Below are 19235 nucleotides of genomic sequence, written 5' to 3'. Positions count from 1 at the left end.
GACTATTAGTCATGAGTGAAGGAAAAAATCATATGAAAAGATTTCGTTGCTGGGTTTGGTGGTCCATTCCTACAATTCCATCATGCAGGATGCTGAGGCAGAAGAATCCAGAGTTGGTGGCCAGCCTGGGCTATACAGGCAGATTCTATGTCATTCATGATAACACAAATAAATAAATAATACACCAAAATGGAGCCTCACCACAGTTTAGCTCCTCCTGAGCCCTCTCTTCCAACCCACAGGAATGTTCGGCAGGTAAGCTGAAATGAGGACGAGTGATGGGAATGGAAGTACAGTGTGCACGGCAACCAGCCTTATCAAAATGCTGCTCACGACAAGACCACCACGAGCTGCTCACTATGGAAGTGCATGGACAGTGTTTCTACAGAATGTTAACTAGAAAGGGACCGGGCTCACATGAAATTAGACCACACATGTGCAACGCCCACTTTGGCTACACACACAGATTTACAGGACGTTATTGTGACACTTAGCATCTCAAACAATTCCACAGACTTCCAGTGCTGCTGAACTGCCCTCCACATGGCTGCTGGGCTACCCAGGCCCAAGAAAAGGCAGAGGGCAACAGGGCTCCCCAAAGCACAGGGAAGGACACTTTTCTCTTTGTTATTCACATCTTATCTACCCTTGGGGACTAGGCTTTAACGAAATTCTCCTGATAGTGTTACTTGATGTAATAGTACCCTGTTTCTAAACTCTGACTCCGAGCTATAATGAGGCGATCGCCTTTTATCTCTGCTTGTTGTAAACTCTCCCATCGTGCTCAGCCTTTTATCTCTGCTTGTTGTAAACTCTCCCATCGTGCTCAGCGTTTCGACATCCCACTCCCCTCCCATCAGCACCGCCTCAGAATTGGGGTAGAGGAGAGGCAGCCCTGTCCTTTTAAGGTAACGACACAGAAGAAAATTAGGCTCCTCCCATTTTATTCCAAACATACATACATACATACATACATACATACATACATACATATATATATATATATATATATATTTTGGTTTTGTTTTGTTTTTTTGAGGTAGGGTCTCACTTTAGCTCAGGCTGACCTGGAATTCTCTATGGAGTCTCAGGGTGGCCTCGAATTCACGGCGATCCTCCTACCTCTGCCTCCCAAGTGCTGGGATTAAAGGGCACGCGCCACCACACCCGGCTTATTCCAACTATATATTTTTTAAAAGTCTATACTATTAAGCATTTACCAAGCTAATCTGATTCTCCACCAAATTTGCCCTGAATAATGTTATGGTAACTTTCACCTTGACTTCTCTACGAGAAGAAAGGTTGGCCCCACTGGTGTAGTCATGTAGTGAGCACGACCAAGAAGAGATCCTGTTATGGGGACATAAGGGCTGGAGAGATGGCTTAGCGGTTAAGGCACTTGCCTGCAAAGCCAAAGGACCCAGGTTCAACTACCCAGGAACCACGTAAACCAGATGCACAAGGGGGCGCACACATCTGGAGTTCATTTGCAGAGGCTGGAGGCCCTGGCGTGCCCATTCTCTCTCTCTCTCCCTGCCTATTTCTGTATCTCTCTTTCTCTTTAATAAATAAATAAATAAAATATTTAAAAAACACGGGGACATTAGGTTACAACATCATGATGTTTCTATGGTAACGGCTTATGAGCCTTGGTGATGTGACAATGCCTAGAAACCTGATACAACAACCTCAACCTAGAGACAAACTGGGAAGTAGGCTTTGGCAGCAGGATTGGCGTGAGTGCTGAGGAAGGTGAGGGAAACGCCTGAGGCACGGACCATCCAAAAGTGGCCTGCGCCACAGAAGACAGGGGGAAAGTGGAAACGCTTAAGACGCTATGATTAAGGCAGAAAGTTTTCGCTAGTAGTGATTCTCAGTTATATTTTTAGGCATCTGGGCCATGAAACATCATGACATTTCTTTTTTTTTTTTAAAATTTTTATTAACATTTTCCATGATTATAAAATATATCCCATGGTAATTCCCTCCCTCCATGACATTTCTTTTTATGGGTATAAGTATACATTTTTGTAATAATATTTATTTCTGTTGCTTTTATTGCCTTGTAATCCTCAGTGCTGACACTGTATATAGTAAGCTACAGTAACATATTTTTTGAAATATCTTTATTTAGGACAGGGCACCCTATCATATGTGCTTTCAACATATTAGGGATTTTGGTTCTGCTAAAGAATTAGGCCACCAAAATTACAGTTCTAATTTATTGACCTAATGTACTCAAGACCTTGCAAAGGTACTTTACATATATTATCTCACTTAATCATGACGGCAGCTAATATTATCATACCGTTTTTCAGATAAGGAAACAGAATCAAAGAGGTGAATTAGACAAATTGCTTAAAAAGTCATAGAGCTAGTAAATCATGAAACTATAATTAAGTGAGATCTGTTTAGCCCCCAAACCTTGGCTCATAATAATTCTTCCAGTTCCAGAGCTAAAAAACTTAGGCTTTGGGCTGGAGAGATGGCTTGGTAGTTAAGGTGCTTGCCTGCGAAGTCTAAGGACCCAGGTTTGATTCCCCAGTACCCTCCTTAGCCAGATGCACATGGTGGCGCATACAGCTGGAGTTCATTTTCAGTGGGTAGAGGGCCCTCGTGTGCCCATTCTCTTTCTCTCAAATAAGTAAGTAAGTAAACAAATAAATAAAACTTAGGCTCTATCTTTTACGCTAGTTAAGATCAGCCATATGTAAGTTTTCCTTACGTTTAAACATGAAGTGACTGTCAGTGATTACTGTCTCAGTGTGTACTGAGACAGCTAAGACCAGCATGTGACTGTTACAGGGACAAGAATAAAAAGGCAGAGCATGAACAGTTGCATCTGAGTGTGTGTGTGTGCAGTATATGTACGTATGTGAGCTTGTGTGGTGCTCACCTGAGGTGGCTAGAGGGGAATGTCGGGTGTCCCTCCCCATCTCTCTTCTGCTCAGAGTCTTTGGCTGTCTCCACAACTTGCTGTTTTTTTCTCATGAGCCCCCGTAGTGATTCTCCGGTCTCTGCTCCCCACAAGACTAGGGTTTTAAAACATGCACGGCCATGCCCAGCTGTTTATGTAAGTCTTGGGGATTAAACTCTCTGAGGCCTAGTCAAACCCTAAGGCTGGCACAGGAAATACTCTTAGCTGCTGAGCCACCCCTCCAGTTCATGAACGGTTTTTATCAACAATCCTCACGACTAGATACCAATGGTGAGCCTTTATCTTAATTTTATACTGTTGTGACTTATTCTTTCTGCTTCCTGGACTTCATGAGGTGAGCAGCTTTGCTTCACTACCTGCTGTCTGCAATAAAATTGTTCCCTCTTTTTGGTGTGTGTGTTTGCTTGGTATATGTGATTGTATGTATGAACGTACATATGTGGTCACACATCTTTATGCAGGTGCACATGTGAGAACATGCTTGGGTGTCTTCCTCAGTCGCATTCTACCTTGTTCTTTGAATCTAGAGCTCACAGATTCAACTAGCCAGCAAGCTCCAAGGATTGCCTCTCACCATCCTTGCAATGCTGGGGTTATAGTCATGCACTGCCGTGCCTGGCATTCTAGGTGGGTGCTGGGGTTCTGAACTCAGGTCCTCAAGCTTGCATGGCAAGCACCAGCCACTAAGCCAGTTTCCCAGCCCCTGAGGTTCTCTCTTAATGCCAGCCCACAGTGATGATGCCAAGTCACTTTGAATGAAATCTCTCAAACTAGTAGCCAAAATAAACCTTTCCTTCCTTAAGTTGTTTTCTTAGGTGTTTTGTCAGAGTGACAAATAGTGACTAACAAAACATTGCCCATTTGCAAGTACTTAGAAGGAGCCAAGTCACAAATTGCAAAGGAATAAAACCAACAAAATTACACAATGCTTCCTAGCATATAAAAGAAGAGCAGAACACTGTGTTTTATAGTTTGCCTTGGGGCATAGTTACTGTTTAATTACATTTTCTACTGTCTCTGGTCCAAGGTCAGTAGCATATGAAGTGGCGATGCTGCTCTTTAACCTCTTTAGTGTTTGAAGGTCCTGTTTCACTTTGACATCTATAATCTTCTTTTTAGTGCTCCTATAGAACCTAATATAAATAAAATACCTCCTCTAGCCATTGATTAGTATATTAGATTCAACAGATTATAAGCTTGCCCCAACCTGAGTGCAAAGCCCCAGGCTAAGTGATGGAAACAAACCCTCTTATAAGTGCCTTTTTATTGGCTAATTGACCTGTTGCTTTTTATCTGTTATAAAAATAAGGAAGTTGGGCTGGATAGATGGCTTAGTGGTTAAGCGCTTGCCTGTGAAGCCTAAGGACCCCGGTTCAAGGCTCGGTTCCCCAGGTCCCACATTAGCCAGATGCACAAGGGGACGCGCGCGTCTGGAGTTCGTTTGCAGTGGCTGGAAGCCCTGGCGCGCCCATTCTCTCTCTTTCTCCCTTTATCTGTCTTTCTCTCTGTGTCTGTTGCTCTCAAATAAATAAATAAAAAATTTAAAAAAATTTAAAAATAAGGAAGTGTACATTTATTAAAAGAAATAAAAGAAATCAAGCTGGGTGTGGTGGTGCTCATCTTTAATTCCAGCACTTGAGAGGCAGAGGTAGGAGGATCGCCTCACCATGAGTCAAAGGCCGGCCTGGGACTAAGGAGTGAGTGACAAGTCAGCCTGGGCTAGAGTGAGACCCTACCTTGAAAAACAAAACAAAACAAAATCAAATAATAATAATAATTGTATGTAAATAAATGAGTCCCCACTTCCTTACCATAATCCTGAAAGCTAGCCACTCGTTAGAATTTGCTATAAGCATCTCATTGTTTTGCTAAACTAAAAATGTATAAAATTTAAAAATTGGTGATGGGGAGGTAATATGATGGAGAATGGAATTTCAAAGGGGAAAGTGTGTGGGGGGGTGGGGAGGGAGGGAATTACCATGGGATATTTTTTTAAAATCATGGAAAATGCTAATAAAAATTTTTTAAAAATTGGAATTTTATTTTAATATTGTCCTAAAATTTTCCTTTAAGAAACATAATTGTTACAGAAATAATTTGTTTTGTGTGTATATACATATATATGTATGGAGCTACTCATTTAAAAATATTTAATTAATTAATTTATTTGAGAGATGAGAAAAAGACAGAGAGAGAGAGAGAGAGAGAGAGAGAGAGAGAATGGGCCTCTAGCCACTGCAAATGAGCTCCAGATACATGTGCCACCTTGTGCATCAGGCTCATGTAGGTACTGGGAAATTGAACCTGGGTCCTCAGGCTTCATAGGCAAGTGCCTTACCTGCTAAGCCATCTCTCCAGTCCACATTCTTCTTCTTCTTCTTCTTCTTTTTTTTTTTTTTTTTTTGTTTGGTGAGACAAGTTCTCAAATAATCTAGGTTGGTCTCAAATTCTCTATGTGGCTGAACTCCTGCTCTTCCCGAATGGATCTACTGAGTACTGGGATTTAGGTGAGTGCCCCAACACCTGGCTTATTCATTCTTTTTTTTTTTTTTTTGTATCACCTCATACTATTCTATTATATGGATAGTTTATAACTTCTTTGACTAGTTTAATAATGAAAGAATTTCATACTGTGTCCCATTTTTAAAATTTTTATAATATTTTTATAATAAACAACTGGCCCCTTTGCTGTTGTAATCGTGTGTAAAGAAAGATAAGCCTTCCAGAGAAGGCACAAGAGGCCCACTTCTGTGACTCCCTTACGCCCATAGGATCTGGGGATGCCACAGAGGCATGCATGACGGTGAGGTCCTGTCTCTTCCTCCCTTCCTCCCCTCTAGAAATAATGTGCAGCCACTCTCATGCCAGCGAGTCTCCCAAACACTGGGTGCAGACCATGATCGTATGTAGTTTGGCACAAAGTGGTCAAGTCCAATTTAATGTCATGTTTCTCCCTCTACAGTGTACTTGATATACTTGAGGCTTTTTAGTCCCACCCTTGGGCACAGCTCTTTCCTCATCCCCAAACCAACCCTGACCGGATGCAGGAAATGGTACAGGAGCTCAAGCCCACATTCTGCCACTGGGCATCAGGAGGGCTTGCTGCCAGAGCTAGTGCCCATTCATGCAGAGCACTGTGCGAAATGCTTAGACTCCAGAGACCAGCCAGGATCCCTGAATGAATGAGAGGAAGAGAAAAGGTTCTGAATTTGTGTCTGTAATTCTAAGTGCATCAGGCCAAATTACACCCTACAATAGGTAGTCAGAGGAGCCACTAAAGAGTCGAGGGCACCAAGCACACAGGCTGTTCTGAGGGGGTGTTTGGAGTGGCTGGGAACAGAGCCGTGCTGCTGAAGGCATCCTGGATGTGGGTCAGGAAGACTGAGGAGTTCTTTTCTCTTTTACTACCTGCTGAACAGTTGCTGAATGTTGGTGTATTTGAGGAGCTTGGGTCCATGCAACCCTCCAAGTCTATCTTACTAGGGTGGGCCTGCAACATCTGTATTTACAAACACATGAACATGGGTCTTTAACGGCTGAGCCATCTTCCCAGTCCTAGCACCTATATATATATATTTAACATTTTATTTTTATTTATTTATTACAGTCAGAGGGAGAGAGAGTGAGAATGGGTGCACCAGGGCTTCTAGTCATTGCAAACGAAGTCCAGACGCGTGTGCCACTATGTGCATCTGGCTTACGTGGAACCTGGAGAATCAAACCTGGGTCCTTAGGCTTCACAGGCATGCACCTTAACTGCTAAGCCATCTCTCCAGCCCGCATCTGTATTTTCATAGACATGATGCTTAAGATTAGATCTTGAGAATCAGTGCTGGATGGTAATTTGACAGGCATGTCATAGACAGAGAAAGCTGGGAAATAATATGTCACACAGTGCCACTCTATTTGAGCACAGTGACTGTAAATTTCTGAGAAGAAAATGGACTAATACTTTACTTACTTCTCACCACCCCTCTTTGCTCTTTAAGCTCCAGTATCTTCGCTCTGTGCTTAATCCCTCTCCCTGCTTTGAAGAAGGTGTGGCCTTACTTTAAAGCCATGTCTGTCACAAGTTTTTACAGTTGACTAGGATACTGGGTCACTAGGAAAGGGGAGTTTTCTGTTTGGTTACACCTGACAGTTACTGGGCACAGGGAACCATGGTGATTCCACCAAAAGCCCAGGTTCCTCGGGCCACTGTACCATCAGGGCAGGTGGTCCAGGCAGGACGACCTTGGAAGTCAATCATGTTTGGGATGCCAGTGAGGGCAAAGAGAATACCCCTAGGTTTGAAGGGCTAGTGAAGCACTAGACGTATAGGAATGAATTGGCTTTTCTCAAAAACTAATTGACTAATAAAAGCCTGGCAACTCAGATTTTCCTTTCCAGGAAAGTGAGTAAAAGGAGAAGAGGAGAAGTTAGTACTCGTGTTGGTATCTGGTCTAGGGGATGGGCAACCCGCCACAGTGAAGGGGAGGGAAGGGGGTCATCAGCCTCTCCTTGGCCAGCTCCATAGCAGAATGGCAGACCTAACTAAGCCTGGGGCATGCTGGGGGCTTTGTCTACGTAGTGCAGAGATCTCATAGTTCATATGTCTGTAATACAAAGGGACTGGTTTTGGTAACTTCCAAGTTTCCATGAAATTAGATTAGAAGTTCTGTGAAATGTTTCCTGTAGACTTTAAATAACCCTTTGTTAAACTGAGTCATCTCCCAGATGAACACCTAATTTAGAGTTACATAAGTAGGTGAGGATGCTTGGGCATTACCTGTCATGTCTCAGTATAGGTGTAGGCAACACGCTTGTCAGAAGCCATCCAAACTCAGCCAGAGTATGCAGTAGGGGGCCGTAATCCGTTTTGATTTCACAGCCCTGCATGAATAAGCATGAAGAGCTGACAGTCTAATGGCAAAGTGAGACAGCTACACTGTAGTTAGGATGGGGGCTGATGGGTGTTACGGCGGGGAGGTCACGCTCTGCCGGGTACCCTCTCAAGGGGCTGCAGCTTCCCGAGGCTTCGTTCTCTGCGCCCGCTACCTTCTTACAGGCACCGTGGGTGGAGAGGGCCACAGGCCTTTCTTTGGTCTTGTCAGGGCAGTTCTCAGACTGAGGTGTGGATCTGGGACCTGCATTTAATAACATCTCTCTAGGACATCTGGATCCAAGAAGTTTACACAGCACATGTGCAGGGACATTGGTCTAGGGACTGGGAAGGGAAGACCAGAGGCAGTGGGCGGGGGCAGTGAAGGTGACATGGCCTTTTTTTTTCGCTGCTTTTGATGACTGGGATTTGTTTTTACTTGACACTACTTCTTTCCCCCAAATCGCACCCAATGCCCTCGAAGATACTTCCTGGTTTCTTTGAAACCTGGATATATCCCTCTATGGTCTCTGAAAGGCCAGGTAGGCAAAACATGTCTCTTACAAGAGTCTGTCTGCAAGTGCCTCCTGTGCACAGGACACCTGCGTCCAGTCTGTCTGCCTCACGGGCAGTCCATCGGGTGCCGCGTGAATTGACCATGCACCACATCGACAGCCGTGCCGGAGCTCACTATTCAGGACAGTGCTGGGTGAGCATTTGCCCCTGGTGAGCGAAACACCTTTCGGAGATTTTTGTCTTCAAATGTCAGTTCATAAGGTTTAAAAAAAGTCCATCATGCTGATCGCTTGGAGGTAAAAATACTAGTTGAATGATTCTTTTTATATTTTCCATCAATTGTCAAGGCATTTTTTTATAGTGATAATTTCAGTGCTAGGGGATTTTGTTTAGGGTTAGAATTCCAGATTTTGTGGAACTACTTTTATGTATGGATAATTAGTTTTGCTATTTTACCAAAAAGTGTACCCTAAGTAAAGCACATGGAAGAAGTGTATTCATACATTTATGATGAAATGCTAAACTGTGGACACCTCAAGACACTACATGTGCCAGGCAGTGAAGGTATTTAGGTGCAAAGTCAAATATGAAAGTAAAGCTCACCTCAATGACAGTCCATTGTTCCACCACGATGGCATCATTTCCTCTCCTATTAGAACCTGGAACTCCAGAACCTTCTTCTTCATAGATGAAAAATCCTTCCAAAGATTTAGGCAAATGGTCCCCTGTGGGGAAAAGGATATAATTCACAAAGGTCATATACAAATTATTATATATATATATATATATATATATATATATATATATATATATGATCTTCTAAATGTGTAAGATAACTATAGGAAGCTGAAAGGCAATTTAAAAAAATATTTTATTTTTATTTATTTATTAGAGACAGAGAGGGAGAAAGAGAGAGAGAGAATGGGCACACCAGAGCCTCTAGCCACTGCAAACAAACTCCAGATGCATATGCCACCATGTGCATCTGGCTTACGTAGGACCTGGAGAATTGAACCTGAGTCCTTAGGCTTTGCAGGCAAGTGCCTTAACCGTTAAGCCCTCTCTCCAGCCCTTTTTTTGATTTTTTTAAGGTAGAGTTTCATTCCAGTCCAGGCTGACCTGGAATTCACTATATAGTCTCAGGGTGACCTTGAACTCATGTGATCCTCCTACCTCTGCCTCCCTAGTGTTGGGATTAAAGGCGTGTGCCACCACGTCTGGCTGACAATTTTTTTAAAATGTCCTTTTATAGGGGAGGAGTGCAGTTTAGTGGTAGAATGCTGTCCTAGTATATGTGAGGCCTCAGGCTCAATGCCTACCATCATAAAGGAGACTGGGCATGATGGTTGAGGCCCATAATCCTAGAATTTGGAAGATAGGGAAGGAAGGAGCCTGTAATCCTAGGGTATTAAAAATTCAGGGTCAGGGGCTGGAGAGATGGCTTACTGGTTAAGCGCTTGCCTGTGAAGGCTAAGGACTCTGGTTTGAGGCCTGATTCCTCAGGACTCATGTTAGCCAGATGCACAAGGAGGTACATGCATCTGGAGTTCCTTTGCAGTGGCTGGAAGCCCTGGTGCACCCACTCTCCTCTCTCTCTTTACTTCTTTCTCTGTCTGTCACTCTCAAATAAATAAATAAAAACAAAAAAATTAAAAGAAATTCAAGGTCAGGACTGCAGGGATGGCTCAGCAGTTAAAGCGTTTACCTGCAAAACCTAAGGACCCAGGAACAATTCCCCAGGAGACCCTGATTCAATTCCTCAGTATCCACGTAATGCCAGATGCGCAAAGGGGAGCATACATCTGGAGTTTGTTTGCATCAGCTAGAAGCTCTGGTGCACCCTTTCTCTTTGCCTGTCTCTTTCTGCTGGAAAATAAATAATTTAAAAAACAACAACTCAGCCGGGTGTGGTGGCATATGCCTTTAATCCCAGCACTCGGGAGGCAGAGGTAGGAGGACTGCCATGAGTTCGAGGCCACCCTGAGACTCCATAGTGAATTCCAGGTCAGGCTGGGCTAGAGTGATAGAGTGAGACCCTACCTCGAAAAACAAAAAAAAAAAAAAAAAAGAAAAAACAAAACAAAACAAAACCCATGATCACCCTCAGCTACATAGTCAGTTCAAGGCCAGCCTGTGCTGCATGCCTCAAAACAAAAACAAAACAAAAATTTGTTAGGCTAAATCAATAACATCCAATAATATCTTTGGATATTTCTTCCCCCCCCCAAATGTAAAAATACAGTTTTATATTTCACTGGACTAAAACAAACTACACACATGAAAACTACCATAGCAAAAACAAAAATGAACTAATGCGCTGCAGTGAGTGCAAAGTCAATATCAAAAGCATCTGGAAGGGCTGGAAAGACGGCTTAGTGGTAAGTGCTTGCCTGTGAAGCCTAAGGACCCCGGTTCAAAGCTCGATTCCACAGGACCCATGTAAATCAGATGCACAAGTGGAGCATGCATCTGAAGTTTGTTTGCAGTGGCTGGAAGTCCTAGCACCCATTCTCTCTCTACCTATGTTCCTTTTTCTCTCTGTCTATTGTTCTCAAATAAATAAAAAATAAACAAAAAATATTTTTTTAAAAAAAGCAACTGGAAATGATCTTCACCTTGAATTCAAAATTTGGTTTCTTATCTGGCTGGCATGTGCACAGCTATTATGTCATGAGCAGAAACACCAAAAGTGTCAATCCTTTACCACCAATGAGTTGTTCACCAGGGAGGTCCCTGATGCCCCCAAAACATTATAGGCCATTGCCGAGACCCTTGGTTTCCCACCAGGAATCGATGGTAAGACCCTATTGCTAAAGACTCCACATACTTGGGCTGCAAGGCCACTGAGAAATCCTGCTGGAACTGAGCTGATAACCTCCTCCATGTAGACCAGCTGACAGAAAGCTGGAAGAAGCCATTCTACATATAGTTCAATGGGAGAAAGAGATACCACCAGTGAAGATACTCAACAGTGGACACGGCAAGCCTTATAATTGGCCAGCCAGGCCAAATGAGCCAACGGGTGCAATAGTGGCACATCTGTCATGGTGGAAACCAACTGCCCTCCGATTGGACTGGAGGCCCACTCCATGGGGGGAACACATCCCTGACACTGAAAACTTAAAACAGGGGTAGTCAAGAGCCCTAGGGGTATAACATCTGCTGATGTCTAGAAAAATGTATATACTATGCTTACCAAACTGCCCAGTAAGCACTTCTCTTAATATTTATATCCTTATATCAACGCTACTCTCACTTTGGGAAGAGAATCTTCTCTTTTCAGATGGCAGTGACCTTGGGACGACTCAGAAGGTATCATAGTGCTGGAAAGAAGTGACTGGAGTACTGAGTAACATCTCAATCACAACTTCCAAGGCTCAGGGTCTAATGCAGAAGAGGTGGCAGAAAGAATGTAAGAGCCAAAGGAAGGGTAGGACTTCTTACAACGTGCTCCCTCCAGACATAAAATGGCCTGGATATCCATGACCTCACTGTGCCTGACACTAGACCATCATAAGAGGAGGAAAAGATCATGACATCAAAATAAAAGAGAGACTGATTGAGATGGGTAGGGAATATGATGGAGAATGGAATTTCAAAGGGGAAAGTGGGGAGAGGGAGGATATTACCATGGGATTTTTTTTTATAATCATGGAAAATGTTAATAAAAATTGAGAAAAGAAAAAAAAGATGTCAATCCTTGAAATTAGGGGTATGATATTAAAATTATTGTGTGGTAAGATCATTAAAAATTATAAACACAGAATAATTTTTTATCTCAAGGTTCAACCCCAAACCACCCCAAAACAGTGACAGGAAGACCCTAAACAGAAGTCATTGTCAAAAGAATTCCTGCAGGAAGGAAGTTTGAAGGGAAGGCCTCTGACTTTCTTGAATAGCTGACAACGACCATCTGGCCTCAACTAAACAGATTTAATGGAAATTGTTTGTCTCCTATTTTGCAGTAGAAGACATTTTCCCCTCACAGTCATGTGCTGATTAAACATTGTGGTCTTTAAACAGTGCAATGCCACAATAAGGTTTCTCTGATAGTTTTCTAAGTAATAAAGGCCTACAAAGTTTTCATGTATTTTAGGTTTAAGGACAATAAAAATGAAACTAATTTCAATGCAATTGACAGTTTTACTTTTTATTAACAGGCTTATATTTTATTTTAAATTTTTATTTCTCTCTCTCTCTCTCTCTCTCTCTCTCTCTCTCTCTCTCTCTCTCTGTGTGTGTGTGTGTGTGTGTGCCTATGTGTTTGACTTGCCAGTGGCTTTATGTGGATGCTGGGGAATTGAACCTGAGTCCATCAGGCTTTATCAAGTAAGAGCCTTTAACTGCTGAGCCTTCTCCCCAGCTCAACTATGAACTTTTAGAGCAAATTATTTTCATTTTGGTTTTTTTTTTTCAAGGTAGACTCTCTAACCCAGGCTGACCTGGAATTCACTGTGTAGTCCCAGGGTGGCCTTGAATGCTCAGCAATCCTCCTACCTCTGCCTCCTGAGTGAGTTCTGGGATTAAAGGTATGTGCCACCATGCCTGGCTTATTATTATTATTTTTTTTGACAAAGTCATGTTTGCAATAAAATAGAAGAAAAAATTTACATTTTTTGGAGTGGTTCCCAAGAAAACAGTAAATTTTAACTTACCAGTTGAGATTGGTTCTGTACTTACGTAGATAGTCACTCTCTTTGAGCACAAGCACCTTTAACCACTGAGTCATGTCTCTAGCCCTGTCTACTCTCCTTGAATGTACTTGTCCACTGTCATGTCAAAGTAATGAATGCAGTCAAATCTGATCATCTTTTTAAAAAAGTCATTTATTTATTTGAGAGAAAGAGGGAGGGGGGAGAGAGAGATAATGGGTGCGCCAGGGCCTGTAGCCATGCAAATGAGCTCCATATGCATAGACTATCTGTACTTATGTGGTCCTGGGGAATCAAACCTAGGTTCTTTGGCTTTGCAGGCAAATGCCATAACCACTAAGCTATCTCTCTGGCCCCTGATCATCTTTAAATTATTCCAAGTCCCTTTTTATAGACTTTGAAATAATTGCACATTGTGATAATTATGTAGTCAATTACAACTTGCTTTTTGTTTCTTTTTGGCTATAGCTGTGCAAACCATAAGCTCCGTGGCCATGTCTGTTTTCTTTTTCTTAATATTTTATTTATTTATTTATTTGACAGAGAAAGAGAGGGAGAGAGAGAGAGAGAATGGGCATGCCAGAGCCTTCAGCCACTGAAAACAAACTCCGGACATGTGTGCCCCCTTGTGCATCTGGCTAACGTGGGTCCTGGGGAATTGAACCTGGGTCCTTTGGCTTTGCAGGCAAACGCCTTAACCGCTAAGCCATCCCTCCAACCTTCATGTCTGTTTTCAACATTGGGATACACTAGTACTTCTCAACTTTTTTAGTTTAAAAGAAAGTCTAGGGCTGGAGAGACTGCACAGCAGTTAAAGCACTTGCCTGCAAAACCTAATGACCTGGGTTTGATTCCCCAGGACCCATGCAAAGTTAGATACATAAGGTGACACATGCATTTGGAGTTCGTTTGCAGTTGCAAGAGATCCTGTCATGCCTATTCTCTGTATGTCTGTCTCTGCTTGCAAATAATTTTTTTTTTATTTTTAAAGAAAGTGTAGCAGGTTCACACAAGGCTACACAACATGGGAGCAACAGACACAGGGACTAAAAGGAGGCTCATTGCTAGGCAATATCATGGGTGAATTTCAAGATATGATGTTCTGCAAAAAATCCAGATGCAGAAGAGGAAAGCCTGGCTGGCTGTGTTGGCTCCCTTACATCTGCACCCCAGGAAAGGGTACAATTCATCCTCATTGAAATCCAAGCGCAAGCTGTCCAGGAACCATCAGTGAGGGAACAGAAGGGCACTGAGCTGAGTAGGAATGAGAACTGCTGGGATTCCAGAGATGCTCTGTATCTTGAGTACTGTGTTTCTGTCCAGTACACATAGAATGAACGCACTGAACATGCTGAACTTCAAAGGCCTCCTTCCTTCAGAGCTCCTCAAGGCCCACACCACGACCCAGAGCCACTGATGCTAGGCCTGACATTTCAAGGACAGAGTTATTGTTTCTGAGATATTCTTACAACAGAAGTGGTAGCTATGGCCAGGCATGGTAGCACACACCTTTAGTCCCAACACTTGGGAGGTAGAGGTAAGAGGATTGCTGTGAGTTCAAGGCCAGCCTGAGACTACATAGTGAATTCCAGGTCAGCCTGGGTTAAAGCAAGTCCCCAGCCCTGTGGGGGGCAGAAGTCATCAGCAATGAAAATAGTGGACACTGGAAGCCTCAAGTTTGGTCAGACAGGCCAAATGACTGAATGGGTGCAATAGTGGCATGTCTGCTCTAGGGGAAACCAGCTGCTCTCTAATTGGACTGGAGGCCTGCTCTATGGGAGGGAATACATGTCTGGTACTGAAAACCTAATCAAAAACCTATGGCAGGGGAGGTCATGAGCCTTAGGGGTATAAGGCCTGCTCTTGTCTAGCTAAATGCATATATTATTCTCTCCAAACTGCCCTGAAAGCACTACACTTAATGTTCATATTCATATATTAATGCTACTCTCACTTTTGGTTAGAGAAGCTTTTCTTTTCAGATGGCGATGACCACTGGGATGACCCAAAAGGCACCACAGTGCTGAGAAGAAGTGGTGGAGGAGCGCTCAGCACTGAAACATCTCTATCGCACCCTCCAAGGCTCAGGGTCCATGCAAAAGAGGTGACAGAAAGAATAGAAGAGCCAAAGGAAGGGTACCACTCCTTACAATGCAATTGTCCAGACACAGAAATTGGCCTCAATATTCATGACTTCATAGTGCCTAGCAATACCCACACAAGACCCTCATAATAGGAGGAAAAGACGATGACATCAAAATAAAAGAGAGACTAATGGGAGAGAATGACATCAAAATAAAAGAGACAGTAATGGAGAGAGGGAGGAGATATGATGGAGAGTGGAGCTGTGAAGGGGCAAGTGGGGGAGGGGAGGAAATCATGGTTTATTGTCTGTAAATATAGAAGTTGTCAATAATTTTTTTTTAAAAAAGTTAGCTAGGGGCGATGGCTGGGAAGGCCTTGTGGGGAAGTGACCATTCAGTCGCTCATAGTGTCACCTCTCCAGGTAATGGAGGTAGTAATTGCACAACATAGCTTTCCAACCAATGTGCCTTGGCCCACCAGAGAGCTGAGACCAGGTTGTGGGTATGCCAAAATCCAGGGCGCCCCCACCGACCCTGAGAAGATTCATCCACACATACTTATGTGTCTGACCTTAGTAGCACCTTTTCTGTGTGCATTACACAAAGTTAGAAAGCTCTGGTATGACTATTTCTCATTGTTTAAAAATGGAATCCCACCACCAGTAAAGTGTCCCCACATCCTTGAAAGGTGATCTCCAGGGAGACACTGAAGTGACCTACAGTAAGCACAAAGTTCCTTTAATGTCCAGGTCTGTCTTAAAAGTCCATGCAAGGGGGCTGGAGCGATGGTCTAGTGGTTAAGGCACTTGCCTCAAAGCCAAAGAACACAGGTTCAATTCCCCAGCACCCAGGTAAAGCCAGATGCACAATAAGGTGGCACATGCATCTGGAGTTTATTTGCATTGGTCAGAGGTCCTGGTATGCCTATTCTTTCTTTCTCTCAAATAAATAAATAAAATATATTTTTAAAAAAAGTCTACACAAAGGCTGGAGAGATGACTCAGAGGTTAAAGACACTTGCTTGCAAAGCCTGATGGCCCTGGTCTGATTCCCCAGTACCTGCAGTGACAGATGAGCAAAGTGGTGCATGCATTTGGAGTTCGTTAGCAGTAGCGGGAGGCCCTGGGGTTCCCATTCTCTTTCTCTCTACTTGCAAGTGAATAAATGAAAGTGGAAAAATCCATGCAAGCTTTGCATTCCTTTCAAATATATTTATCTTGGCCAGGTGGGGCGATGCACACACCTGTAATCTCGTTACCTGGGAGGTTAAGGCAAGAGGACCACAAGTTCAAGGCCAGCCTCAGTAGGTTTTTCTTTTTTTTGGCCAGGCATGGTGATGCATGCCTTTAATCCTAGTACCCAGGAGGGTGAGGTAGGAGAAATGCTGTGATTTGAGGCCAACCTGAGACAACATAGTGAATTCTAGGCCAGCCTACGGCTACAGTAAGACCCTACCTCATAAAAACAACCGAGAGAAAGAAAGAAAGGAAGGAAGAAAGAGAGAAGGAGAGAAAGAGGTGGGGAGGGAGGGAAGAAGGAAGGAAGGTAAGGAAGGAAAAAAGTTCCCCCCTCTTAAAGTCTGCAAGGTTGTTTCAGTGGTAGAGTAGGACTTTAAAACAATGTAAATCAGGGGGCTGGGGAGATGACTAAGGAAACTTTTTGCACAAATTTGAGAACTATGAGGACCTGAGTTCGTATCTTAGCACCTATGTAAAAAGCTGGCTGTGGTGAGCAGACCTGTATCCCCTCAGCTGAGCAGGGCAGAAACAGGAGGCTCACCGGGGTTTTCCTGTCAGCAGTCTCGTAGCAAGATGGTGAGCTCCGGGTTCAGAGAGAGACCCTGTTTCCAGGAAATAAAGTGGAAGAGTGATAGAGGAGGAGACCACATCTGCCCCTGGCCTCCACAGGAGTGTGCCTGGATGTACACACATCTCTACACATGAGTGCACACACATATATGCTCTACCCACATATACCACACACACTACAAACACACACACACACACACACACACACACACACACACACACACACACACATGCGTGCGCGCAATTCATGACTCCCTTTTTAAATCATCAACCAGTGAAGTGAAATAAATAGATCCCAGCATGAGGGTTCACAGTACACACTCCAGCCGGGTGTGTTGGGCGCCTTCAATCCCAGCACTCGGGAGGCAGAGGTAGGAGGATCACCATGAGTTCAAGGCTGCCCTGAGACTCCATAGTGAATTCCAGGTCAGCCTGGGCTAGAGTGAGACGCTACCTCGAAAAACCAAAAAGGGGGCGGGGAGAGCACACACTCCAGGCCTCACTACTCCCTAGTTGTGTAACCATGGGTACTTAGTATCTGCGTGCCTTCGTTTCCTTACCTATAAAAGAATAACCATCCATGTCTCAGAGTGCTGCCATGGGGATGAAATGATTAGTTAGTGCACAATGATTAGAACAATGGTGGTAAAGAGTTAAACGTATGGGCTGTAGAGGTGGCTTAGTAGTTAAGGCACTTGCCTGGGAAGCCTAAGAACCCAGGTTCAATTCCCCAGTACCCATGTAAGCCAGATGCACATGGTGAAACATGTGTCTGGAGTTCATTTGCAGAGGCTGTAGGCCCTGGTGTGCCCAGTCTCTATCTGCCTCTCTCTCTCAGAAATAAACAAGAGTTAAACATGCCTGTTAGCCCTTGTCATTGCTTATTGACAGTACAAGTCTGTATGGGCTGCTGGTCATCTCTCCACCTTGTCTACAGCCATCTTCTCCCCTCAGTGACACATAGCCAGGCAACTGGTACATCTGTAGGTGCTTCTGCTGCCTCAAATATTCTACTCCTGGCTCATATGCCTGCTTCTTCCAGTTTCTTGACTGCCTGGCCTTCCCTTCTAATAAGTTCTTCCCTGGTACCCCTACCATAATAGCCCATTGGGTAAGGTCTTAATAATTTTCATAATTTGAAGTTAGATATGGATGTTTTGATACTTCCATAACATGACTGCTTGATACCTCATGCTTGCTTCCTGAAGGTACCAAAGAAGGCCAATCTGTCATTCTTGCAAATTCCAGTGCCTGGTGTTTACCCATATGTGAAACAAAGACCTACATACACACTTCGATGTTGTCACCCCATTGCACACTTCATTGGTACCTTGAAATGAAGAGAATTTATAAGCAATCAAAATGCAGCCTTAGCTGGGCATGGTGGCACACGCCTTTCATCCCAGCACTCGGGAGGCAGAGGTAGGAGAATTGCCATGAGTTCAAAGCCACCCTGAGAGTACATAGTGAATTCCAGGTTAGCAGGGGCTAGAACAAAACCCTACCTGGAAAAAGAAACAAACAAACAAACAAAAGTCAAAAACAAAATGTAGCTGTAAGATGTGGGGAAAAGCTGGGGAGATGGCTCAGCCCTTAAAGGCACTTGCTTGTGAAGCCTGCTGGTATGGGTTTGATTCCCAGTACCCCAGTACCTAACACACAAAGTCTGGAGTTCATTTGCAGTGGCAAGAGGCCTTGGCACACCCATGTTCTCTCTGTGTGTCTTATATTTTTTAAAAAAGTAAATAAATAAGTATTTTTAAAAATTTTTTATTTTTTTTTATTTGACACGTACACACAGAGAATGAATGGGCATGCCAGGGCCTCAAGCCAATGCTAATGAACTCCTGTGTCTGGGTTTTACATGGGTACTGGGGAATTGAACCTGGGTCCTTTAGCTTTGCAGGCAAGTGCCTTATCCACTAAGCGATCTCTCCAGCCCCCTAAATAAATATTTTTTAAAAGATGTTGGAACGACTATCATCTGGAGATGATGGGGATTTTATAGGCCAAGCGCACGTGCTCTCTCTCTCCCTCTCTCTGTGTCTCAGGGAGCTCCTGAAAACACAAAAGGCTGCTGAGAGGAACACCACAGATCTTACAGTAGTTACATACTGGGCTGAAGTAGGTAACCTTTTAAAAATATTTTCCCCTTCTCTGTTTCTGGAGCATTTTCTTCAGAATGATTTGTGCAGTAATGTGTTTAAATTTCTGAGCGATGTCTGGTTTTGTACTTTGATTCCCTGTGTTGGGCTGACTTCTGACTATTTGGGGTGAAGACGGAAACAAGTCCAAACAGAATATGCATTGTCCCCCATATGCTTTGGATGTCCAGCGTCAAACGTCGCAGAACAAAGGGGCCGATTCAGTCCGGCT

At 43.6% G+C, this 19235-nt stretch overlaps 1 protein-coding gene across 1 annotated transcript in view; it reads right to left on the bottom strand.

The window, feature by feature from the left end:
* The window catches only part of Rftn2 (raftlin family member 2), a 78008-nt gene that overhangs the window by 19519 nt on the left and 39254 nt on the right, over nucleotides 1–19235 (bottom strand). The window contains exons 6-7 of the mRNA XM_045147211.1: nucleotides 8919–9040; nucleotides 7707–7810 (exon numbers count right to left, since the gene is read on the bottom strand). Coding sequence (XP_045003146.1) covers nucleotides 7707–7810; nucleotides 8919–9040 — 226 coding nt within the window. The remainder of the gene's footprint in view (nucleotides 1–7706; nucleotides 7811–8918; nucleotides 9041–19235) is intronic.

This window comes from Jaculus jaculus, chromosome 4, assembly GCF_020740685.1.
Source record: "Jaculus jaculus isolate mJacJac1 chromosome 4, mJacJac1.mat.Y.cur, whole genome shotgun sequence".
Taxonomy (NCBI): domain Eukaryota; kingdom Metazoa; phylum Chordata; class Mammalia; order Rodentia; family Dipodidae; genus Jaculus; species Jaculus jaculus.
Note: the sequence above shows the minus strand (reverse complement) of the source record. Positions and strands in the feature narration are given on the sequence as shown.